Genomic DNA, 27526 nt, shown 5'->3' on the forward strand with positions numbered 1-27526 from the left:
ATATTCATATTTAAGTATTGACTTAGTGGGAGAAGACTTTGTTCTTGTGCATAGACCAAATCCTCAAACTGGCGTGGAAAACAAGTCAAGATCGAAGTGAGTTGATTATTCTTTATTTTTTAAAAAAATTATAGATAAATTCCTCTGGTGCTGCATAATCTAAAAATTAAATTAATAAATTATTAATTATAATACTCTGGAATTAATTTTAAAGTTTAAAAAAATATATAAAAATATAATTTTTAAATTTTTAAATTTTTTTTAATATAAAATTAAAAAAAATAGGTTGATGATAAAATTAAAAATAATTTTTTTAAAAAAAATGGTGAAAATTTAGATTCGAGTGATATTTTTTTTAAAAAAAATCAGAAACTGAAGGTTAAAACACAATTAAAAAAATAGCGCCACGTAGGATTGTCCAGTCAACAGCTCTGACAAACCGGAGCACGCTGCGTGGCAAGGCACGCTGACTCGGTGCCACGCGGGAGACCACACTGACAATCCGCATGTCCGCGATTAAATACGATGAACGGTCCAGATTCGTTCATTTTTTAAACACTGTCGTACGGTTGAGATCAAATCACGATAGACAGTCCAGATTTATTTTTTCTTTAAACGCGATCGGACGGTCGATATCAAACGCGATGAATAGTCTAGATTTAAGGGAGACGGATATAAATATCTCACTTCACACCAAACTCAAATCCTAATCGCCAGCCTCCCGCTAGAGAAAAAGAACCAATTGTCGGAGAAGGGAGTCGACTGCCGCCCGCCGCTGCGCTGGAACCACACCACCAAAAAAGGTAAAAATTCGCTTATTCGTTCGGAATTTAATTTTGAACACCCCCGCAGTCAAATAGGAGCAAAAAGAACGGCAGATGAGACGGAAACCACAGATAAAACCCAATATCGCCTTCGATGAGCCCCTTCCTGTTTTCTTTTTCATATGATTTTTCCACCATTGTGTTCACTATTTTATTTTCTACAGGTTGACTGAAGAAAAATGTTTAGCCGCAAAGGTGAGCCGACAGAGACGCCGCATCGAAGAATCCTACTGCCGGTAAGTTTTTATTTTTCGACTTTTTTCGGCCAACTAAGTTTTTCTAACCTATTTTCTCGCAAGGATGGATATAAAACCGGCTGAAACTGGCAAAAATTAACCGAAAACGGCTAGTCTGAGGCAAACCACCGCCAGAGCACTGCGGTATCGCTATGCTAGAATTTTAAAATTAGTCAGAAAAAGTTTTTAATACCGATTTTGGATTTTTGATGATATTTTTAGGTACGTGAAACGTATTTTTACCTCTACAAGAAAATTCAAGAAACTTGGGGACCGCCAATAAACGCAGTAAAAAGTTCAGTATTTCGAATACCGATTCGAATAAGAATCCCTCACTTTATTTCCTATTATGAAATTGAAGTCTAATTATCAATAATACGGTATTTTACGTAATTTAGAAAGTTTCGATAATTAATTATAGGTTATTAATGGAAATAAAACTGATTATTTATTATTGTTGTCCTGCTTAACCGATTGTTTGATTTTACAGCTTTAAATGTATGATAATATATTAGAATTGGTAAAAGATTCAGTTGTATTTTCTTAATGCATATATTGTTTGTCTTGCGTTGATTTACAGTTAAATTATGAAATTGAAAATTAAAAGTAAACAGAAAATTGATTGGTAAAGTAAATGAATGAATGGTAGTTTTACTGAATATCTTATGAGATGGTGGACGGACCGGGTACATAGGGAACCCTACCGTGAACGTCGCCTCATACCGGACGGGGTACCTAGGATTAGTATTTTTGGCGTTCATACTGGGCAGGGTATAGGGATGACCGGTTAGTTGACAAGGTTGGATGTTGGTTTGCGTGTAGTGGGACATCTCTATGGACCCCCATGAATACTAGTAGACAAATAAAAATGGAAAGTTGTTATTCTTACTTACTTGAATATGAGATTATGATGTTGTTGAGCTATTATCTCTACAGGTTGGTTTTGAAAATCTCGCAACGGTAAGTATGCAATGAATAATTTTATTTATAATAAATGAATTTAGTTAAATTAAAAGGTTCATTGGTTATTTTTATGATTTTTACCAACCTTTATTGTAATGCCCACAAATTTTATAATTTTTACTATCATTATTATTAATTTTTTTATTTATTTTATTTAGTTTATTTTATAATTTTTGAATTTTAATTGATTTATTTAATTTAATTTAATAAAAATAAAAATAAAAATAATAATAATGATAAAATTGGATAAAAATATTATTTGGATTTAATTGAAATTGATTTTGGGAAAAAGGGGTGAAAATTAGGATTCTGGGGGTATTTTTTAAAATAAAATCGGAAACCGGATGTCAAAACGCAATTTAGAAAAATTGTGCCCCGTCAGCGCCACGTCAGCAGCCACGTCAGCGGCCCAGCCAGCAGCCCTGGCCAACCAGGACCTGCCGCATGGCAAGACCACGTCGACCCGGGAACGAGCCACGTGGGTGATCCGCGTGCGCGCGATCGGACGGCCCAGATGCGTCCCCGCGCGCACGGACGACCCAGATCAAGCGTGCGCATGGACGGCCCAGATCAAGCGGCGCACGAACGGCCCAGATGCACGCGCACGGATTGCCCAGATGCACACGCACGGATGACCCAGATTCAATCAAGTACGAACGGCCCAAATTTAATCAAGATGGACGGCTGTGATTAAAAGACAAAAGGGTATAAATAAAACCCCCACACCAGACCACAAAAACCCTATCCGCCTGCCCTCACCAGAGAAGACGAACCAGACGCCGGAGGAGTCGGCCGCCGCCACCCGCCGCCTCACCGGGGAGTTTTTAGATCGCCGATCGAGGTAAATTTCATACCCCCAGCTCGTTTTTCAATGCTGAGTTCCCCTGTGGCCGTATTGGAGCCAAACTCCTGGCCAAACGGCTGAAAAACACGGCCAAAACTCAGCAGCGCCGCCGCGCCCCTCCTTGGTTTTTGCCTCCGATGAGGCCCTTCCCGGCCTCCGTTTGATACAATTTTTATATCACCGTGATCACCATTCTTTTCTCTACAAGTTGATCAGAGCAAAATCACCAAAACACGAACCTCGCCGGAGAGCCGCCGCACCCGAGAGCACCACCATCGGTAAGCTTCGGTTTTTCTTAATTTTTTAGCCCCCCGAGGGCCTTAGGGTTGTTTTATCGTAGGGACCGATGTAAGTGTGGCCGAATTTGACCGAAAACGGCCAAAAACGGCCAACCCGAGGCGAATCGCCGCCGCTTGGAGCACGGCAGAGCCGCCATACCGGAATTGCGATATTGGCCGAAAGGGGCGCCGGGTCTAATTTGGGATTTGTTGGGACACGTGCAGGTACCAGTAGTGCGTTTCAGTTTCCCAGAAAAAAATTCAGAGAAAATTAGGGACAGCCTGTAGGCGCACTGTAGAGCCGTATTCAGACCTGAAAACAAGTAAGGACTCCTCACCCTATTTCCTATCACGGTATTAAAGTTAAATAAATGATAAAACGGTGTTTCATGAATCAATAGATGTGTGAAATTGTTTAAGGTCGCTAATGAAGCCCAAGTCTGGTGTGTTTCTCGGTCAGCTGTTGTTTGGCCTATTTTACCGTTTTAAATGCAGTATGGGGTCTGATGTTTTCATTTCATAGTTTCGTGTGCATATATCACTGTTTTATTGATTATGGGTTGAATGACTGAGAACCCGATGTTGTATGTTGTCTTGTTTGGCATAAATTACTGGTTTACTTGTCTGTGTGTGAATTGATGATGCTGACTGAGGAAATGGGGAATGAAAGGTTATGTAAATTGATAATTGTATAATGTGGTCAGCCTGACTAGATATCCTGGGAGATGGTGGACGGACCGGGTCCGTAGGGAACCCTACCGGGATTGTGGTATCTCATACTGAACGGGGTATGGAGACCTTATGTGTTTTGGCGCCCATACCGGACGGGGTATGAGGACGGCCCGTTTTACCCTCATACCGGACGAGGTATTGAGGTTTATAGTTTTGCCGCCCATACCGGACGGGGTATGGGGACGACCCTGGAATCTGATTACAAGTGTTAAGGGTTCACGGGTAGTGGGACCCCTATGGATCCCCATGGATACTAGTAGGCTGGTAAATGAGGAAAAATATGTTGTGTAATGATTGAATTGCAAAAGGCGTGATAAATATTATGTTATACAGTTCATATGATTTCATGATGATGATAATGTTATTACTTTCGTATGTTCTTTTATGAATTTCACCGAGGTAAGTGGATAGTAAAGGATTTTACTATTGATAAAATAATTTGTTGTAAATTATGCTCCATTAGTCTTTTTGTGTTTTCTACCCACATTTACCTCCGTAACGGTCAGATAGTGTGATGTCTTTATTGGGCTGGTGTAGCTCATTCCTTATTTAATCATTTCAGATCAGGAAGACATTGTTCCCGAGCCCATTCTGCAGGAAGACGGTGAAGGGGATGCCTGAAGACTCCGTAGTTATATTTATAGCTTTTATTTTCGAGTTTCTCTTTTAGTTAGTTTGTTCTTTTATACTTTGAGCACATTTTTGGTTTTAGTGTAAGAGATGTTAATCAAAATTTCTATTACGTTTCCGCATTTGACATTTTTAATACACATATTTCATTTTAAAATTCCGGGGCCGTTACAGTTGGTATCAGAGCCGCGTTTCCTCGGACCCATCCCTTACATAATAGTGCCTTAGAGAAATACTCACCGATATATCGTTACTTAACCATTACTTGTGAATGCATGTACACGGAAATGAGGAGAGGAAGGCCCCCACTAAACCGAGCGGCCCAAGATAATTCGCTTTGGGAGGATTTAGACAGACTATTCGAGATGGTGGAAGCTCTCGTAGCTGCCCAGCAAAGGCGAGAGGAGAGAAGAGAGTTACCCGGACCTCCTTCGCTATCGCAGGTTGAGCCCCCGCTATAGCAGGCTAATCTCGAGCCACCCCGGCAGGAGCTTGCTCCTCCACAGTACCACCCGGCACCACAGCCGCGGTACGACCCGGTACCACAGCCACGGTACCACCAGGCACCGCCACAGCACATTCCAGTACCCCCACCACATCAGCAGGTACCACCACAGGGCCCCCCAGTTCACCCTCAGCCGGCCCCAGTCCCTCTACCTCGGGACCCCGCTCATTCCTTGATCGACCTCGGCTTCATAGAGAGGTACAGAAGACTGAACCCTTCTACTTTTGTAGGGGGATCCTCTTTTGAAGAGGCCCAATACTGGCTGGCAGAGACTGAGAGAGCTTTCGAGACCTTGGGAGTAGTTCCTGAGCAGAGGGCTGCCATTGCCTCCTACATGCTGGTAGGGGAAGCAGTACACTGGTAGGAGCTCAAGCGAACCACCCTGCCTACACCAGCTACTTGGGAGCAGTTCTTAGCGGCCTTCCACGCGGAGTATCTCCCTAAACACATCCGACACCTAAAGGAAATGGAGTTTGCTCAATTGGTCCAGGGAAACATGACAGTGTCGGAGTATGCCCGTAAGTTCCTGGAGCTGGGCCGATATGCCCCGGAGACATTGATGGATGAGGGCCGAAAGGCCAGGAAATTCCAGTGGGGTCTCCGCCCGGAGATCAGACAGCACTTATTGGTAATGGAGCTCGAGACATATTCAGCGGTCCTAGCAAAGGCGCATATCATAGAAAGGAGTTTCGACACCCACCCTCAGCTAGCGGGGAGTTCCCGACCCTTAGCTCCGCTCCGCAGGCCAGCACCTACCATGCCTGTCCAACCCAGTAAGAGGCCCAGACCCGCCATCCAGGCCCCTCCTCAGGCTACGGGGGCAGCACGTGGGAAGATCTGCTAGCACTGCGGCAGGGATCATGGGGACCGACCCTGCTACCGCCTCAGCAACACCTGTCGCATATGCGGCAGTGCCCAGCACTATGCCAGGGAATGCCCGAGGAACCAGAATCAAAGAAGGCCTCCAATTCAGGACAGAGTTTACAACCTTACCCAGAAGGATGCCGACGCAGACCCGGACGTGGTACATGGTATGTATACTATATCTGGCCACATTGCTCATGTTTTGTTTGACACTGGTGCATCACATTCTTTTGTTTCACATGTTCTTGCTTCCAAAATTTGTGTATCACATGATAGACTTAATTCATTGTTACTTGTATCTACCGCTGGGGGGGAGACATTGCTAGGAGAGGTTATCTACAAGGCATGTGCCGTGGAGATAGCAGATAGGAAACTGAGGGTAGACCTGATAGGGTTAGACACGGGGGATATTGATGTAATCCTAGGAATGGATTGGCTAGCGGCGTATCACGCCACGATAGACTGCTTTAACAAAAACGTTGTATTTAATCCTCCCAACGAGGAGCCATTTACAAGTTAATAAAATCATTCAGTACTGATTTTCCCTGATGGCAAGTTTTCTTAATTCCCAGTGCCTTAATCTTGTATTTTCTCTAACTAAGTAAACCCAAGAAAGAAGTTTGTATCCAAGAGATTCCAGTAGTCCGAGACTTTCCAGACGTATTTCCGGATGAACTGCCCGGTCTACCAGTGGAAGAGAAGTCGAGTTCACCATAGACTTACAGCCAGGTACCCAGCCCATCTCGGTTGCTCTTTACCGAATGAGCCGCATTGAGATGGAAGAACTAAGGAAACAAATCACTGAGTTACAAGACAGTAGTTTTATTAGACACAACGTTTTTTCTTGGGGTGCCGGAGTTACTTTTGCAAGGAAGGGAGATGGAACGTTGAGACTGTGCATTGATTACAGAGGGATAAACAAGGTAACAATTAAGAACAAATATCATCTTCCCTGGATTGATGACCTTTTCGATCAGTTGCAAGGTGCACAGGTCTTTTCTAAAATAGATCTACGATCAGGTTACTATCAAGTAAAGATAAGAACAGAAGACATCCCCAAGACGGCATTCCGAACTAGGTACGGACACTATGAGTTCCTAGTCATGCCGTTTGGGCTAACCAACACCCCGACCATCTTTATGGATCTAATGAACATGATCTTTAGAGAGTTCTTGGATCAATTTGTCATCGTGTTCATTGATGATATCTTAGTCTACTCAAAAAGTAGAGAAGAACATGCTCATCATCTTGCCCAAGTCCTACAGGTCCTCAAGGAAAAGAAGTTGTATGCAAAGTTGAGCAAATGTGAATTCTGGCTTGAGCAAACCGCCTTCCTGGGACATGTTATATCGAAGGAAGGGGTATCAGTGAACCCCGAAAAGGTTGAAGCGGTACTTAGTTGGGAAAAGCTGACAACAGTTAAGGAAATTCGTAGCTTTTTGGGGATGGCAGGTTATTACCGCCAGTTCGTCGAAGGGTTCTCTAGCCTAGCAGCTCCTCTAACCCGACTCACAAAGAAGAATGCAAAGTTTGAATGGAATGAGGACTGCGAAAGGAGTTTTTCAGAATTGAAGAAGCGACTGACTACTGCACCCGTGCTGGCTCTACCGAGTGGATCAGGAAGGTATACAGTTTATAGTGATGCCTCCTATCTAGGCCTGGTTTGTGTCCTGATGCAGCATGGAAAAGTTATAGCATATGGGTCCAGACAGCTAAAGAATCATGAGAAGAACTATCTTACCCATGACTTGGAGCTTGCCACAATTATACACGCCTTGAAAACCTGGCGCCATTATTTGTATAGAGAGACCTTTCGTATCTATACCGATCATAAGAGTTTGAAGCACATTTTCACTCAGAAGGATCTCAACATGCGTCAGAGAAGGTGGATGGAACTCCTCAAGGACTATGATTGTGATATCTTATACCATCCAGGTAAAGGCAACGTGGTAGTCGATGCCCTCAGCAGGAAAAGTGCAGGCACCCTAGCCCATTTGATGGTTTCAGAATGCAGGTCAATTGGGGCCACGCAACAGGTTCGACTGCGAGATCTGAAGATGGCCACATGTTTGGGCCACCTAGCAGTCCAACTCGAGTTAATCCAAAGAATAAAGGAAGCCCAGTCAGTCGACCCCGCCCTAGTAACCCGCAAGAAGGATGCAGAACAGGGAGTGAGTTCAGAATTCCAGATCTCTACCGACGGATTAATTCGTTTCAAGGACAGAGTGTGTGTCCCAGACGACAGTGGGTTAAAAATAGACATCATGACGGAGTCCCATAGTTCGAAGTTTGCCATGCATCTAGGAAGCACCAAAATGTACCAAAGCATGCGACCCCAGTTTTGGTGGCATTGGATGAAGAAAGACATAGCGGACTTTGTATCTAAGTGTTTGGTATGTCAGCAGGTCAAGGCAGAGCATTAGCGCCTAGGTGGGTTACTTCAGCCTTTACCGATCCCGGAATGGAAGTGGGAACATATCACCATGGACTTCGTATCGGGGCTACCCAAGGCGCGTTCAGGACACGATGCCATATGGGTAATCGTTGACCGACTTACCAAGTCTTCCCACTTCCTAGCCATCAGGATGACCGATTCATTGGACAAGTTGGCAAGGATGTATATCTGGAAGATAGTCAGATTGCATGGGGTTCCAGTAACAGTAGTGTCCGATAGGGATCCCAGGTTCACCTCTCGGTTTTGGAGTAGCTTCCAGCAAGCTATGGGAACAAAGTTGTCTCTTAGTACTGCCTTCCACCCCCAAACTGATGGACAATCAGAGAGGACAATTCGTACGCTTGAGAATATGCTCCGAGCTTGTGTCCTTGATTTCGGGGGCCATTGGGACGACCATCTACCCCTGATAGAGTTTGCTTACAACAACAGCGACCAAGCAAGTATCGGCATGGCTCCATATGAGGCGCTATATGGGCGCCCGTGCAGGTCACCGATTTGTTGGGAGGAAGTGGGCGATAAAAGATTGTTCGGCCCGGAGTTGGTAGAGGAGACCACGTCCAAGATAGTTAAAATCAAGAAGAACATTCAGACAGCTCAGAGTAGGCAGAAGAGTTATGCAGATATCTGGAAGAGAGACCTAGCGTTTGAGAAAGGCGACCGTGTGTTTCTTAAGGTCACTCCTTTCAAGGGAATTAGTAGGTTCGGCAGGAGGGAAAAATTAAACCCCCAATATATTGGACCCTTTGAAATCTTAGACAAGATTGGTACCGCTGCCTACAGACTAGCACTGCCTCCCGAGCTCTCCCGAGTTCACAACGTGTTTCATGTATCTATGCTACGTAAATATAACCCGGACCCTTATCATGTCTTGGCTCATGAACTGCTTCCACTCCAAGAGGACTTGTCTTATGAAGAAGTACCGGTCGGTATCACGGACCGAGAGAGCAGAATACTCCGCAACCGAGAAATATCATTTGTAAAGGTCGTGTGGCAGAACCACACGCCCAGGGATGCTACTTGGGAACTGGAATCAGAATTTAGAGCCCAGTATCTCCATTTGTTCGACCAATAGTAAGAGGCAAATTTGGGGGACCAAATTTCTTTGGGGGGGGGGAGAGTTGTAACGCCTACTAATTTTGTAATTATTATTATTATTATTATTAATTTTTTTATTTATTTTATTTAGTTTATTTTATAATTTTTAAATTTTAATTGATTTATTTATTTAATTTAATTTAATTTAATAAAAATAAAAATAATAATAATGATAAAATTGGGTAAAAATATTATTTGGATTTAATTGAAATTGATTTTGGAAAAAAGGAGTGAAAATTAGGATTTTGGGGGTATTTTTGAAAAGAAAATCGGAAACCGGGGGCAAAACGCAATTTAGAAAAATTGTGCCCCGTCAGCGCCACGTCAGCAGCCACGTCAGCGGCCCAGTCAGCAGCCTTGGCCAACCAGGACCTGCCGCGTGGCAAGACCACGTCGACCCGGGAACGGACCACGTGGGCGATCCGCGTGCGTGCGATCGGACGGCCCAGATGCGTCCCCACGTGCACGGAAGGCCCAGATCAAGCGTGCGCACGGACGGCCCAGATGCACGCGCACGGACGGCCCAGATGCACGCGCACGGATGGCCCAGATGCATGCGCACGGACGGTCCAAATTTAATCAAGTACAAACGGCCCAGATTTAATCAAGATGTACGACTGTGATTAAAAGGCAAAAGGGTATAAATAAAACCCTCACACCTGACCACAAAAACCCTAGCCGCCTGCCCTCGCCGGAGAAGACGAACCAGACGCCGGAGGAGCCGGCCGCCGCCACCGGCCGCCGCACCGGGGAGTTTTTCGACCGCCGATCGAGGAAAATTTCATACCCCCGACTCGTTTTTCAATGTTGAGTTCCCCTATGGCCGAATCGAAGCCAAACTCCCGGCCAAATGGCCGGAAAACACGGCCGAATCTCAGCGGTGCCGCCTCGTCCCTCCTCAGTTTTTGCCTCCGATGAGGCCCTTCCCGGCCTCCATTTGATACAATTTTTATATCACCGTGATCACCATTCTTTTCTCTACAGGTTGATCGGAGCCAAATCACCAAAACATGAACCTCGCCGGAGAGCCGCCGCACCCGAGAGCACTGCCGCCGGTAAGCTTTGGTTTTTCTTAATTTTTTGGCCCCCTGAGGGCCCTAGGGTTGTTTTATCGCAGGGACCACCGTGCCGGAATTGCGATATTGGTCGAAAGGGGCGCCGGGTCTAATTTGGTATTTTTTGGGACACGTGCAGGTACCAGTAGTGCGTTTCAGTTCCCCAGGAAAAAATTCAGGGAAAATTAGGGACAGCCTGTAGGCGCACTGTAGAGCCGTATTCAGACCCGAAAACAAGTAAGGACTCCTCACCCTATTTCCTATCACAGTATTAAAGTTCAATAAATGATAAAACAGTGTTTCATGAATCAATAGATATGTGAAATTGTTTAAAGTCGCTAATGGAGCCCAAGTCTGGTGTGTTTCTCGGTCAGCTGTTGTTTGGCCTATTTTACCGTTTTAAATGCAGTATGGGGTCTGATGTTTTCATTTCATAGTTTCGTGTGCATATATCACTGTTTTATTGATTATGGGTTGAATGACTGAGAACCCGATGTTGTATGTTGTCTTGTTTGGCATAAATTACTGGTTTACTTGTCTGTGTGTGAATTGATGATGCTGACTGAGGAAAGGGGGAATGAAAGGTTATGTAAATTGATAATTATATAATGTGGTCAGTCTGACTAGATATCCTAGGAGATGGTGGACGGACCGGGTCCGTAAGGAACCCTACCGGGATTGTGGTATCTCATACCGGACGGGGTATGGAGACCTTATGTGTTTTGGCGCCCATACTGGACGGGGTATGGGGACGACCCGTTTCACCCTCATACCGGACGAGGTAATGAGGTTTATAGTTTTGACGCCCATACCGGACGGGTTATGGGGACGGCCCTGGAATCTGATTACAATTGTTAAGGGTTCACGGGTAGTGGGACCCCTATGGATCCCCATGGATACTAGTAGGCTGGTAAATGAGGAAAAATATGTTGTGTAATGATTGAATTACAAAAGGCGTGATAAGTATTATGTTATACAGTTCATATGATTTCATGATGATGATAATGTTATTGCTTTCGTATGTTGTTTTATGAATTTCACCGAGGTAAGTGGATAGTAAAGGATTTTATTATTGATAAAAGAATTTGTTGTAAATTATGCTCCATTGGTCTTTTTGTGTTTTCTACCCACTTTTACCTCCGTGACGGTGAGATAGTGTGATGTCTTTATTGGGCTGGTGTAGCTCATTCCTTATTTAATCATTTCAGATCAAGAAGACATTGTTCCCGAGCCCGTTCTGCAGGAAGACGGCGAAGGGGACGCCTGAAGACTCCGTAGTTATATTTATAGCTTTTATTTTCGAGTTTCTCTTTTAGTTAGTTTGTTCTTTTATACTTTGAACACGTTTTTGTTTTAGTGTAAGGGATTTTAATCAAAATTTCTATTAACCTTCCGCATTTGACCTTTTTAATACACATATTTCATTTTAAAATTCCGGGGCCATTACATTTATTTTCTGTATCGGTGAGTAGTGTGATATTTTTACTAGGCTAGTATAACTCACAAATTCATTAACTATTTCAGATTAAGAAGAGTAAAACTCAGATCCCGATCAACAAAAGAGTTGTGAATAGTTTACCACCCGAACTCCTTTAAAAGCTAGTGAAGATCGTCATAATATGCTTAATTGTTTATTTTTCGTTTATTTCTTTGATTTTCGTTTGTTTTTTTAGAATGGACATTTCCGTAACCCTATTAAATATTTTAAATTATTATATAAAGAATATAAACCATAAACTTTATTGTTTCGCTTCCACATTCAATTCATGTCTTTATCTCCTTTTCAGTTCCGAGCGTTACATTAATAATACCTGTTTAGTTGTGTTTATTTTATTATTGTAATAATATATATTATTGTGATATATAATAAGGTGTAATTTTAAAGTTTTGTTTACTCTATAAGATAGATAATAACTTTCTCTAATTTTCGGACTAAGATTAAGTGTTTGTGTGATAGATAATAATGGTGCTGTATTATTATAATTATGATATATATTACAAATTAAAAAAGGAAAATTTAATAAAAATAGTTAAAATTTGATGTTAATAAAAAAATTAAATAACATAATTAAAAAATTATTAATTGTTTAATCAAATATAAAATTAATTTTTTGTTTGTTTTAATTAAAATTATATAGAAAACATGTGTGCCAATTTTATTAATAATTTAGTAAATAGTATTAAAATCAAAACTATCTAATGAAAAAAAATTAGTTTTGTATTACAAATGTAAATGTCTAATTAGACATCCCAGAAAATATATATAAAAAGTAAAAAAAATATATATATATAATTTTATTTCTTTTGTAATTATATACAAATTCATTATAATTCAACCCCACTGAGGTCTCACCGCCAGCTGCGGACGCTCGCGCCTTCTTGCTCAATTAGAAGTCAGAAGTCTGACTGTTCTCTCCTTTTCGTACTCCAATGCTTCCTCCTTTTTGTATTATAATTTGACGTCTCTCAATGGATTCAGCAATTGGTTTCTTCGACATTTAGAGGTAAGTTAATTTCTCTGCTTCAGATGAATGTTCCTTTGATCATCTTCTTTAGGAAATCTTCATACAGTTAAAAGAAAATAAGACAGAGCGTATTCGGAGAGCTTCGTCACACTTAAACTTGTTTTTCTGGAAGGGGAGGTATCGTATTTGGGATACTCACCCAACAACTGCTCTGTGTTTATTACTGTAAATATGGTGTTTGATATATTTAGGGCATTAATATATACTTAAAATTTATTTTCCATTTCTTCTGGAGGGGTGTTACAAACATTTTCCTTACATAGAGTTCATAATCGAAACCCAAGATCAGCAGAAGCAAAAACGAATTGAGAGTCAACCGAACAAAAAATGACAGTGGTAGAAAGTTGAGTCTGATACCACTTGTAAAACGACAAACCTGGTACAGGTTCAATCTTTAGCTCAAAAGTTCTAGTTGTTGGTGCTTTTGAATCTTTAGACCATTAAGGCGTACCACACTTTATAGCACTGTCCGGGATGTTGGATGTTACAGGTTTAGCTTAGAATTTTTTTAAATAGATGAAGAATTATGTTGTTAGCTAACATACAATTTCTTGTAATATAATATTATAAGCCATGGAGTGTCTTTTAAGATTTTACTTATAGTTTAATATATTGTTAAACTTTCTATTAGAATTAAGATTTTATATAACTATTATAAATACGTTTTGCAACGACATTTTTGAGGTCAAGCATGGTGAACAAATTGTTATTTTGATAGCGTGATGTTTAAGAAGGCATTTAGTAGATATGATCTATGAGAAATATCGGATGTAATTTGTAGGTTTATGCTAAACTTATTAAATTGGCAAATTAACCTTAATTCATTCCATAAATATCTAAAGAGGTGTTCTATGAGAAAATGAAAGTCAGTTAGTCAGAGAGATTGTTCGAGAAATAAGAAAATAAGAAGTTAATGGGGATTTGGCAAAGAACAAAACTGTAGTACTCAATTGCTTGCTCATTGCCTTTGTTTTTAGTGTTTGGACACTATTTAAGGGAGGCCTTGAGATTTTTCATGGATTTCGTCTTAATTAAAAAATGGGTATGAAACTTTTATTAGTCTATATAAGAGAAGGACCACTCCATTAAGTTACATATCATATGCCTATAAGTTTGATAATGAATCTTACATAATTATTGGAAAGATAATTATGTTGTCTTTTGTTTAAGATCGCATCACTGTGATTGAGCGTTTAGAGGTGTGATGAGGAATTTCCTATGGGTAGAGAACTAACTGCAAGGAGAGTAGAAGTCACTTAGAGATGTAGAAATTTTGGAGGGTTGGGCATTAGGATTATTCAATCTAGGAACTTGTCATTATTGGTTAAGTGGCTATAGCATTTCTCACAGGAACCTAAATCTTTGTGGCATAAAAGAAATGGAAGTGTTTATGGAAGTCAATGGAATAGTTAGGGATGCAGTGGCGACGAGATCACTCCAACACAAAAGTCCATGAAAGGTGATCTTCCAATTTGCTTAGCATGTATTTATTTAAAAAAAAAAATTACTTAGCATGTATACATCTCTAACCAAATATAAGGTGGGTTATGGTTTAAAGGTCTTTCTTTAGGAGGATCTTGGGAGGGGTAATTGACCCTTGGGTATCCAGTTTCCACATATTTTCTGCATATCATCCCGCCACAAAGCTCAGATTAATAAATACTTTTGCTTTTCCAACAGTTCTTTTATTTGAAAATTTTCATATTTTCAGCAGTTTAATTATAGGGAAACCGATGAACTCGTGGGCCATGTTGAATTTATTACAATCTTTTTAGCCCTCTGAGTAACCTGATTACAGGGTATGGACCCTTGAATCATTGGTTACTTATACCTGTAAATCGTTATTTGATCACATAACAAAAAACCCTGGATGTTACTACAATTCCTTTACTAAGGGTTTTTGCCAAGTCAGGATCCCTTCTAAGGTGAAGGTTTCAACGGATTCTAAATAGACTAAACAACAATGAGCTGCTACAGTTTGTAGGTCCCATCGAATTTTGTCTCTTGATTTGTGTGTAATGTGTCATAAAGGAGGGGAAACACATAATCATCTCTTTCTACAATGTGAGATGGCATGGAAGGTTTGAACTAGGCTTTTGAGACTTTTAACTTATCTTGGGTCACTCCTTGTTCTTTGGAATGTTTATCAACCCTAATATTGGTGGATTCAGGGTTATAAAAAATGTTAGAACACTGTGGCAAGATGCTTTGTTTGCAGGTCTTTGTACAATTTGATTAAAATGAAACCGGTGAATATTTGACAAGCTATCTTTGCCGGAGACGTTTATTTGGGAAAAGATAACTTTCATGGCTTCGCTTTAGGCTAAGGCTTATGGGAGATGTTTTGATCTTTTCTCTCACGGTCCTTTACAGGAATTGTGATGCTATTGTCACGTGATCCAATTCCTCTTATGTATTATCTTCTTTTTTTTAACTTTCTATTTTTTTTCTTTAGTTTCAGTTGGATAACTTATCTGTTACTTTCTTTGTAATGTTTTACCTTATTTTTGAATAAAAATTATTTTTTTATATGAAAAAAAGATATTATTTGTTCAGTTGTTTGGGGTCTTTAGTGGTATGTTATATTTTTGAGAGAATAAGAAATGTTATTAAAGGCAGGAAGAGATAAAGTACAATATCCGAGGACAAATATCTTCATAGAGCCTTCTAGTAGTAGAACTCTAAATCATAGTTACAACCGAACCCAACAAAAATTAGTTTATTATTGTCCCCCCAATTTCTATATAGCACAAAAATTGCCCATAAGGAGGCCGGTTATGTCATCCACTCACACAAGACTTGAACGGGGAAGATATTGTCCTTGAAATCCTGTTACTCAGCTCCAACCATAACATCTATTGGCTTGCAAACAAGGTGCCCTTCCAAAGAGTTTTAGTTTCTTGTGATACCCCCTCTCTATATAAATTTGGACACATGAAAAAATCCATAGAAGGAGGGACTGCCTACATCTGGCGAAAAAGCACGATTAGCCTTACAAATTTGCAACCACCCATTAATATCAAACCTGGTAAGATTAACAATCTAAACAAACAAAGACAAATTCTTTGACTACTATCTTTTGGGTAGTAGGACGAAACAAGCTGAAATAATTCCTGCTTACTACGTTTTGGGTTGTGTGGAAGGAGAGGGACAAAAGAGCGTTTGATGGGGTTGATGATGTTGATGGGTATGATCTCTTCAAAAATAGATGGTTTAAACTTTTGGTTTTTTGTTGTTGGGTCATTCTTTTCATTCGCTAGAGGGGATAGGGAACCTTCTTGATGATTTAGTTGTTTTGCAAATCTTTTTATAAATGGACAGAAACACCCTTAGTGCCAATAATAATACACATACACACTTTTTATTTCAAAAGAAAAAAATCTAAACAAACACCTTAATCTTAGAAAGAATTTTAGCTTTTAAGAACGCATTGGTGAAAGGAGTATGATAACAATTAAAGTTATGAGTGATGTGGCCAAGAAAGGATTTACTTGTTTACAATCCTGGTGGCTCTAAGGGCAATCAAATCCTGCTACTAGGTTGCTAGGAATAAGGAATCATGTTTAACAAGGTTAAATTTCATTGGTTTTTCGATCATTAGGACTTTTCTAGGATACCATCATTTTCGCATGTAAAGTAAAATGGGAAATAGAGGCATTGTGACTTGAAGAAATGTCAGAGAGATGAGGAAAACAATTGACCAATGGACTATCACCAACCCAAAGGTTCTCTTGGAACAATAATCTTGAACCATCTTCCACCCTGAGGCATGTAAGGGAAGATATAGGTGATGCAAATGGGAGATGACTATTATGGGTAATGAAATTACCTATTACAACCTTTCATCCATTCCATTGATTACTATGGATATTTTCGATCACCCTATGCTATAGAGGACTAGGTTATTGCAGTAAACATTAGAGCCATTTGTCTAACAAAGACAAGTTCTTGGATATCAGATTACCAATGCTCAAACTACCATTAGTTTTTGATTGACAACACACTTCTCAATTTACTAAATGATCTTAACGATCCTTCCTAGTCCTAACGTATAAAAACTTCCTCATGGTCCCTTCTATTCTCTTGTCTACTCCAATAGGAATTTTGAACGAAGATAGACAATAAGCGGAATAGTAGACAAGCAAAATTGGACTAAAGTGATTCTACCACTCAGAGAAACTGAACTCTATTTTCCGACACTTTAGTCTTTTGGACACTTTGTTTATCAGTACATCCCAAAATGATGCATTTTTAGGATTGCCCCCCAACAAAACACCTAATAGGTAATTGGCCATGGTAATATAGTATATCCTATTGCCTCTTCCAAAGCCTTCGTAACTTCATTTGCCATATTGGTAACAACTGGTTCACTCTTGGCCATATTTATGCTGCCACATTGGTAATAACAAGTTCACTCTTGGCCATATTTATGCAGAGCCCTGATATGTGCTCAAACACTTGAACAAGTGCGAGCACATTCAAAACTATGATATCATTATGTGATTGAAATCAAGTAGTACTATTTGCAAATTGAGGGTAAGACACTTCTTTTATATCTTTTCTAACAATAAGCCCCTCAACCAGACTTCCCTTCGATCTCCATGTCAACGTCTAACTTAACACATTGACCACCTTGGTAAAAAAGAATAGAGACTGCAAGTCCCTTGTGTAACGTCTTTGTAGTATGAAAACCATTCTCATGGCTTACCATCAATAATAGTTGTGGATGACATTGATGAATTTTTTTAAATAAACATAGTATAGTATTCATTCACAAGCACCAAAAGGGTGCACACACATATATAAAAAATATTTACATGTCAATCAAAATGTGAAATAAGGTCCCCAAGATTTTCAAAAGAGTAAAGAGGACAACCCTTAATAGAAAAATATGGATTTCTTAATTAACTATCTTTAACTCTATCAAAATTAACTTCAATGCCCTTAAAAGCTCTTCTATTTCTTTTTTTCTTCACCACCCAAAAAGTAACAAATGGGATGAGCCCACATACCTTTTCGCTCAATTAATTCTCTTCAACGCTTAAATCTCTTCCCTCACTAAGTCAGCCATCAGCCCATTGATACCCAAAATGCTGTAAGCAAGAGTCTAAAGTCTATAGACAAAGGGGCACTACAAAAGGATATGGTTGCATGATTCCACTTACTTTTTGCACAAAAAACAGCCGTTCACAAGGATCCTGTCGCTCCTAATCAACTTTTCTAGTGTTAAGGTGCATCCTCTAATTGCCTCCCCAACAAAAAGTCTATTTTGGGCGACACATTAACCTTCCAAATTTGCTTGAAAGGATTGTCCATAATCCCTCTCTCACCAAATTGTTGTAGAAGGATCTAACAGAAAAAGTCTATCTAGCATTGAACCTCCAAATAGGATGATCCTCAGACCCATCAAGTCTAACCCTAGAGAGGGCGATAAGTATTGCCTCATACTCATTGACTTCCCAATCGTTGATGTTCCTTTTGACCTCTTAAACCACTCACCAATCTCCATGGTACCAAGGAAGGACTCTTGGATTAAGACGTCTTTATATCGAGCAAGAACATAGATATGGAGAAACTGGGTTTTAAGTGTATCACCATGCAACTGGGTTTTAAGTGGATTATAGGAAGGGTCCTGGTTAATGGCTGCATCTGGTTAAATGGTTTATGGATTTTTAGGAATTGAGTGGGTAAATGCTGGATCTGTGAGAGAGGAAATTTGGGCGTGGGATGGGCTATCTGTAAAAAATAAAACTGCAAACTTGATTCCATTGACAGTTTTTTGGGTCATATGGAAGGAGAGGAATGGTAGAGTTTTTGACAATATTGAAAGTAGTATTAACAGACTGAAACATAGGTGGTTACATTATTTTGGGTCAATATTGTTAAGTCATGACATTATTAGTGATGTGGACTTTGAGAATGTCATTGATATATTAACACGGTTGTAAATTCTCTTTGTAAATGAGTGGTACCCCCCTCTCTTGGTACCTTGTTTATATATATATGCCTTACTTTTTTATTTTTTTTAAAAAAGTTGACCTCGTTCCCAGTGCCTACCCTCCAACTGATGCAATTCTGGAATTTCTCTCTACCCTTGCAAATATTTGATTGGCAAATTGAGACACTTGCATCCCGGACTACTAGACAATCTGCTAGTATCCCTCCCATCACTTAGTCTCACCAACGCTGAGGTTAATTGAGGTCATATACTGCTTGGAAACTCAAAAGGACACATCTAATATTGAGCAGAACCCTTACATTTGGTTAATAGAAAAGCATATGGTGAAGGATTATTGCTGTGAAGTTTGGGGTGGAAGGCAATGGGTGGTTCACCTGCATGACTTTACACTCCCATGGGAAGAGTTTGTGGAAAAAAAATTGGGGGCGGGAAGGGGAGGTTTCAGCCTTGTATCAGATCGAAAGTGGGAAGAGGTGATAAAATTAGTTTTTTGAATGATCAGTGGACTGATGGGGGAGTGCTCAAAGATCAGTTTCCCTGGATTTACAGTATTGCACAGAATAAGGGGGTAAAGATTTGTGATTGCTATGTGGATGTGGGAGGTGGAATGAGAGACTGGCACGTCTTGATTTCCAGAAACTTGAATGATTGAGAATTAAATGAGTATGAAAGGCTGATGGGCGCAATTTCGAGCATGGCTTTAGATGATAGCAATGACAAACCCCTGTGGAAGCTAACTAAAAATGGTTTCTTCACAGCAAAATCTTGGTATATATGGCTAACTAAAAGCGATTATAGGACTGCGAGTTTTCCATATAAACAGGTTTGGAAGGTGAAAGTTCCTCCAAGGGTATCTTTTTTTGCATGGGAGGCCTTTAGGAAATGTATCCTAACTATTGATAAATTGAGAAGTAGGGGATGATCCTAGTGAATGACTGTTCTCTGTGCAATGGGGCTGAGGAAAGCAGTAACCATGTTCTGCTATGGTGTCCAACTGTGTATAAGCTATGGTCTGTGGTATATGGCGTTCCGGGAATTAAATGGGTGGTGGCTGGGTCGGCTGGAGGGGAATTAGGGGATTGGAAGTTTCTGAAGGAGACATGTATGTTTGCTGATATGATTCCACTCTCCATTATGTGGTTTGTGTGGAAGGAAATGAATAGTAGGACTTTTGAGGGGGTTGATGATGTTAATGTTATAATGTTCTTAAGAATTGATGATTTAAGACCCTTGATTTTTTGTTGTTGGGTCACTCTCCATTGGTAAAGGAGGAATTTAGTAACCTTTTTGCTGCAATGAATGCTTAGTAAATTTATACATGGGTTACACCCCCTTGGTGCTCATAGTAATATACTTTTCACTTTGTACTTCAAAAAGAAAAAAGAAAAGCAAAATATCATCAACAAAAAATGAGTCACCTCGTCCACTCGTTCGCCATCACCCACCTTCAAACCCTTCAACATCTTGAGGTCTCTAGTCTTCATAAGCATTCTCTTAAGTGCTTCTATAACAATGACAAACAGTAAATGCAACAAATGATCTCCTTGTCTGAGGCCTCTAGTAGCTCTAAAAAAAGATGATCGACCCCCATTAACCATGACAATAAAAAAAGGTTATAAAAATGTAGGATTGGATCTATGTAGGCTGTTTACTCCCAAAACCATTATCATCTCCATCATGTAATTAAAGAATCCCCAGTTCCCATGGTTGTAAGCCTTCTTCATATCAAGCTTGCATAAAACTTCCTCCAAATTCTTGTGCTTCAGCTCATCCACTATCTCATTTGCAATTAAGGCTGCATCTAAAATTTTTTTACCACCACAAAAGTGTACTGATACTCCCCCTCCACCCCCAATCTCCTTAGCCAATTTCCTCGCCAAAACTTTAGCTATGAGTTTATAAATACATCCGACGAAATTGATGGGTTTGAAATTCTTTATACTAGTTTATCCTTCAACCTTTGGAATAAGCACCAAAAAGGTTGAATTTAAACATTTGATGAAGGATTCCGAATTATGAAATTGAATTAGAGAGTTAAACAATGCCGCCCTTTATCACATTGCAGAATCTTTTAGAGAAAAACCATGTTGAAACTGCTAGGCCTAGATACTTTATCTTTCCCACACCGCATAAGACCTTATAAGATTTTGTCCTGACGTAGGCTTTCTCAAAAAGTAACTTTAATACTAATTGTTTTCCTTTGGTTTACATAAAATGCTCCACCACTTCATTTGCAAGTAGATAAACATTTATAATTTGTTGCCCACCTACAAAAGTGCTTTGATTTAATGAAACTATTTTGTTCAAATCCTAGCTTAGTCTTAAAGATAAAACTTTGGTAATGATCTTATGTGCGCTTGTCACTGAAATTATAGGCAATAATGAGAGACCTTCGAATTGTCTTTTTTTAGGTGTTAGGATGATGAAAGTCAAATTCATGGTCTTCCATATATTCTCATTAAGATAGAATTCCTCAAACACATTGATCAAGTTCGTCCGACCAATGTCCTAAAACATTTAGATAAAAAGCAATAAAAAATGTGTCCAGCCCTGGACCTTATCAATGTCCAAGGCCCAAATAGCTTTCCTTACTTTCTCCTCCTAAAATGGCCTCTCCAACTAAAGCTCTTTATCACTTTGGATAGATTTCCATTCAATTCCATCCAGAAAAGGTTGGTATATTTCTTCCTTATTATATAGTTCCAGATATTTGTTTTAGAGAATGGTGAATATTCAAGAGCACCAAGGTGTGCAACCTGTTTACAAATTATTTATAGGTTAATCTAAGTATCAATAAGGTCCCCAAGATCTCCGCTAGAATAAAGGGATGATCCTTAATCAAAAAGCATAAGATTTGGAATCATGCATCCTTAAAATTAACAAAAACTCTCAAAAAGTCCTTGTGTTCTTCTCTTTCTAGATGACCCAAAAAGTAGCCGGAGGGATAAGTCTTAGTCTATCCCCTTGAATGCCCCTCTATGCACAAAGCTCCTCCTTAATTGATTCAACAATAATCCAATTCAAATCAACAAACCATAAACCAAACTCCTAAGTCGATGCTCAAATTGACACCATAAAAGAATATGCCGGCAAAATTCTTCATCCCTCTCTCGATTTTCCTCTCAAGGATTCCACTGTCGAATTTCAACTCCTTAATAACACTCTTTCTCCTTTGCTTGTTCACTACCCCATATTTGTGTCCCCCTCCTTTATTAATTTCATTCTAGTGTTCTTTACTAACTTCATTCTAGTCTTCTACCTCCAATTCACACATTGCTAAAAATAATATTTTTTAGTTAAGATAATTGACTCATTTGAGTGTTAGAGATATTACTCTCAGATGCCAACCTGCCCAGTCCTATCATTTCTTCCAAAATCTCTTTCTTCCTTATACCTATATTTCAAAGCTACTACTTATTCTGTAGTTTTAATTTATCCTTAAGGTGCCAAAGCTTTTTTGTAGATTTATATTTCTCCTAGTCCTCCACCTCTCCCTGTTGCCACCACTCTTCACCTTATTTAGAAAATTTGGGTGTTGCAACTATATATATGTGTGTGTATTCTTTTTATGTTGAAAGAAGTATAATGAGAAGTAAGAAGAGATAAATTGCAATGACGTAGAATAAGATATCCTCCTGGAGTCCCTTTGGGCTAAAGCTCATGGGAATTACTCGGATATCTCCCTGTCTGTTTTATATAGGAGTTGGATGTTATGGTCATGTGAGATGTTGTTGGTTTTGCATCTATTGTTTTGTTTTACTTTGTTTTTATTTTCTTTGCTTTTCCATATTCCTCAGTTTGATAACTTATCTACTGTACTATTTGTATTATTCCATTCTCTTTTTAATAATATTTCTTCTTCTATTGAAAAAGAAAAGAAAAAGATATCTTCCTGGAGATTTCTTATAGAAGAACTCCAAAACAGAAATAAATTACAGAATTAAGTAGCAACCCACCCTCCAAAGGTAAAAATATTATTGCCCCCCAAGTCCTATGAAGAATAGAGATAGAGATAAAAATATCTGAAAATTTTTCATTTAGCATTTACCCATAACGAGGCCAAAAATGTTATTTTTTCTCACTAGATTGGAGGGATTGATTTTTGAAAACACTGTGATTCCTTGGTTACCTAGGATGCATAGGCCAATACAGCCAACAAAACTGCTTGGTGCCCTTACCCACAATATTCAGGAAAAAAAAGAGAGACAAAGCCCTCAACCATGCTGCTCTAGTATCCTAGATAATCCTGGGAATCCCCAGAGACCGGTTGGTAGATCAGCTCTTAAACCTAGAGTTCCAAATACATTTTTTTTGAAATAAAAAGTACCTTTCCAAATACTTTGAACTACAATTGGATTAGTATTAGCCAATTTGGTCTCTTGGATAAGAATAATGCCCAGACTTACTTGAGTAATAACCTCCTTAATCTTTTTTTTCCTCGAAAATAACCTCCTTAATCTTCTTCTTCTTCTTCTTAGAGCATTTCCCAAACCATTAACATTCCAAGTAATAAATATTTTGAGGAATTAAACTTACCCATTCTCTCCTTAAGACCATCATGATGAATGTTAGAGGCAAGCCTCTTAATCTCCAGATTAGCATAGTCTTTCTTCCTCACATATGTGGGAACATTTTAACATTTTCATCCTTAAAAAGTAACTAAAACTCCAATTCCCTAAGGATTTCAGTGGGATTTTCAAGTAATAATATGTCTCACATCATTGAATAAGAAAGTAAACCCCTTTATTGCCTGGCAATTCATGTCAGGAATTTTTTTTTGAAATAAAAGTATGAGATTGTATTGAAGTAAAGGTGCCAAAGAGGGTGCGTTCATTTACAAAAAAATTACAAATCAATTAAACAATCGACTATAGAGCCGAGATCATCAAAGTATTCAATGTTATATTCTAAACTAGTGGACTCGAAGTAATGGAACCAGTTGTTAGTGATGATTCTGAATTTGACTTCTTTTCCTTCGAAAGCACGATTGTTTTTTTTTTTTCCAAATGATCCAAAATGTAGTGAGAGGGACGAGTCTAAAAATCTCTTGTGACAACTCAATCCTTCTCATGCAAACAATTCATCCAAAATTGATTTATGTTTGGCCCAAGATAGTCCCATGAGGCCAACAATAGTAGACCAGAGATTGTGAGAAACTGGACATCTCAGGAGTAGGTGATTATACGTTTTAGTACTGTTTTTGCAGAGAAAACATTTATTGACAATTTCAAAACATCTTTTCATTAAATTATCTAGTGTAAATATGCGACTCTTTGCTACTTCCCATGCAAAAAAGAAAATTCTTGGAGTGACACTTGATTTCCAAATAATATTAGCTGGAAATTTCTTATGTTCTTGTGGAATATTGCTGACCAAAGTCTTATACAGGGATTTAACTGAGAAATTATCAGATTTGGTGTGTTGCCAGATGAGTTTGTCATTGCTGTCAGTTAGGTGGATGTGAGATAGAGTTTAGAGCAAGTGTTTATATTCCTCAATTTCCCAATCTTGCAAGTTTCTAGACACTATCACCTACCATTGATTCAGTTTGACATCTTTTATTAATATGTCATTTTATCTAGCAATCACATAAATCATTGAGAAGGGAGAATTCATGTTAGGAATAATTGTACAACTTCATGGTACAACGTCTGAGAAGGGAGAATTCCTCTATTATTGTTGCGGTTTGAACATTCCTTATTTGGCTTGCATCTAGTTTTGGTATAGAGGCCCTATCAACTATTATTAGGACTTGCAAACAAGTGATGTTGTTGATAGTGCTCTTTAAAAATGGACAATTATTAAAGTGTTTAGTGTTCAAGAAAAATCAGTGTAAGAAAATCTACCCAATGAAGCTAAAGAAAATGTGGCCAAGTTTTGGAATCCCTTGCTGGCTTGCCCTACACTTTCGGTGATGGAACTTAATGTGTAACCTAAACTAGAACAAAATTTACTAGAGGAAATTAGACTAGATGATTTCCATGTTTCTACTTTTAATTGTTTCTCAACCTCTTTATTTGGGAGACACTTTAAACTTTGGTATAATTATGTTGCAGTCATTACGTGTTTATTGGTTATTATGGGCGAGAGTGGCCTTCCTTTTGTAGTTGGTCAATTCGTGGAGGCAAGATCTTTCGTTCATGGTTACCGTGGTGCATGGTTTCGATGCAAGGTATTGAACAAGCTTCATATGGTAGGAAGATAATACTTTTCTTGTTTGAGTTTATGATATGATGATGCTTATATGAAACAATGTGATTTTGCTGATTAATTGATTTTCACATGCTAGGAAATTCATACAAATATGAGAAGGAAGCAAAGTAATAAAATTTTATCTATTTTTTCTTTTTGTATTTGCTTGCTTCTTTTATAACAATGGTGAAAAGAGTGTAGAGGTGTAAGGTAAGTGACCTTTGATAAAAGTGGTAGATTATAAAAAGCAATTCTTTGGTGTTTTTACATGTAGTTCAAGGAGACCTTAGATTTTTTTTATGAGAGAGAAAAAGAACTTTATTCCAAAGCAAATGAATTTGCCAAAGCAATTGGATTTGTTTTTATTCATCTTGGAAAATTTACTCATTTCTTATTTTTAATCTTCAAAAGAATTTCAAATAGCTCATAATGAGTTTACACAAATCAAATGTGTTTATACACATCATGAAGCAGAAAAAAAGAAGAGAAAAAGAAAACAATAGAGGAAAGATAAAGAAAAATTAGTCTTTGGACAAATCTTAAGCTTCCGCAATCCTTCTCTTCCTTCGGCTTTTCTCCCTTCTTTCCCATGTCCATCTTTCTTCTCTTGGTTTTCTTTCTTTTCTCTCACTGTTTATCCCCAAAGAATAGCTCTCTCCTTCGGAGACTCTAGGTTCCAACCGAAAAATAGGGTAAAAAGGGAAGTTTTCTGCAGAGAGGACTTTTTTTTTCTATTCTGACAGGCGCCTAGGCAACATCATTCTGTTCAATAACATTAATTTCACCATTTTCACCGTGCCTGTCTCGAGCCTCTGTTTTGTGAGCTATTTTTTACCTTGAAAAAGACTGATTTTGGCCTTGGGCTCTTCATGAAAGTCATAGCCTTAGATGTAACCTTTCAACTGCATTCTTGTATCAATTCAATTTGACATCTAGAACTCTTGTTGTAACTTGATTATTGATCAGTGCTCAAATTGCAATGAAATTTTATTTTCTAATTTCGATGCATATACTGGGACCCAAATGGACTTGGATTGTGGTGTGTAAGCACAATCTAGAAAGCCCAGGATGTCTTCTTTGAACTTCAAGGGGACTTCATTTTCATTTTGGAGCTTTAAGGACATGAAGATGTCCATTGAACTTCCAAAGTTCGAATATGCCCAAATCTGATAACTGTCCACTTTGCTCCATTTCCCTTGTTATGCACCTAGTTCTTTTTTTCTTGGGCATGAATTCACGATAAAATGTTTTCTCGTATCCGACCTTGCGACATAAACACACTTAAGCAAAATTAGATCATAAAATTGTCAGAAAACTATCGGATATTAAAGAGATCATTGTCTTGTCTTCTCCACTCAGTTCTCCCTTTGACCACACCCTTCACCACTTCTGGATAAGGCTTCTCCACTTTAATGGATATGGTGACATTCGCACTGCACCTAGGGCACACCAGAGGGCATACCGACCTCATCTGATCATGCATAGGGAGAAGCTCGATCAAAGGTGGAGCAATTTCAGTGATATATTTCTTCCTCGATGCGAGAAAAGCTTTTCTGCCAATTCACACATTGAAACCATTGTTCTCCACCATCCGCTCACCAAAACCCTTCGGGAATGATATTCCGCCCCTCCCCTCTTCTCTCTGTCAACTACCAAAACTTGCCTCCTCCATTTTCACCTAAAGCCACCCTCAAGGAACGCTTTAGACTAACCATACTTCACACCCATGAGTCCTTCCTTCCTTCTACTAAAATTCCTTTAAGCAAGTAACAAACAATTCCACCTTTTCCGTGCCGAAAATCTCTGAAATTTGAAAGCTTGCCTTTCTCACACAACTTTATGCCATCAATCTTTCTTCCTATAGCCTCAAAGTCAAAAAAGACTTCCTAATCCTAGTTGTGGACACTGCCATGGAAGTCTCAGTTCTAAGAAAAGTCTGAAAAGTTTCTCAGAAATAGCAAAGAGTCTCAAAAAGGTAAAATTAACCACAATTTGCATTTCTTTGATGCTCCTGCGGAGGAGACAAGTAACTACAAGATCTTTTTACTATCGCAAGATACTCTTATATCTTCTTTCAAATGTTACTATAAACAGATATCAATTGAGTTGAGTGTTGTGACGACGGTGACTATAACTAATAGAAGACAAATGAATAACACTATTCTTGCTTAAGAAATATGCTCAAACTGCTAAAGTGCTTTAATTTATTAAAGCATGTAGGTTCTTATTTAAACAAATAAGTGACTACACATTTGGATCAAATACTAGTTATAAAAAACAAACAATTATTTTTTATTCACAAACTAATAAGAACATATTCGTTATAAGATAAAATAATTATTTTTTGTTAAAAAATTAGTAAAGTTATT

At 38.9% G+C, this 27526-nt stretch overlaps 2 protein-coding genes across 3 annotated transcripts in view; both read left to right on the top strand.

The window, feature by feature from the left end:
* Positions 1-12812: 12812 nt before the first annotated feature.
* The window catches only part of LOC110809254 (uncharacterized), a 32333-nt gene continuing 17619 nt past the window's right edge, over positions 12813-27526 (top strand). Inside the window, exons 1-2 of one of the 2 annotated variants that reach the window (XM_088208734.1) lie at positions 12813-12985; positions 25022-25137. In XM_088208734.1, the coding sequence (XP_088064860.1) occupies positions 25045-25137 (93 nt within the window). In that variant the 5' untranslated portion in view covers positions 12813-12985; positions 25022-25044. The remainder of the gene's footprint in view (positions 12986-25021; positions 25138-27526) is intronic. The other variant, XM_022035021.2, reaches the window with a different exon arrangement.
* Positions 19660-20231, top strand: LOC148252941 (uncharacterized). Its single transcript, XM_088207842.1, has 2 exons — positions 19660-19815; positions 19881-20231. Exons 1-2 carry the CDS (start codon positions 19660-19662, stop codon positions 20229-20231), a joined length of 507 nt encoding a protein of 168 aa, XP_088063968.1.

This window comes from Carica papaya, chromosome 7, assembly GCF_054855325.1.
Source record: "Carica papaya isolate Zhongbai chromosome 7, ASM5485532v1, whole genome shotgun sequence".
Lineage (NCBI taxonomy): Eukaryota > Viridiplantae > Streptophyta > Magnoliopsida > Brassicales > Caricaceae > Carica > Carica papaya.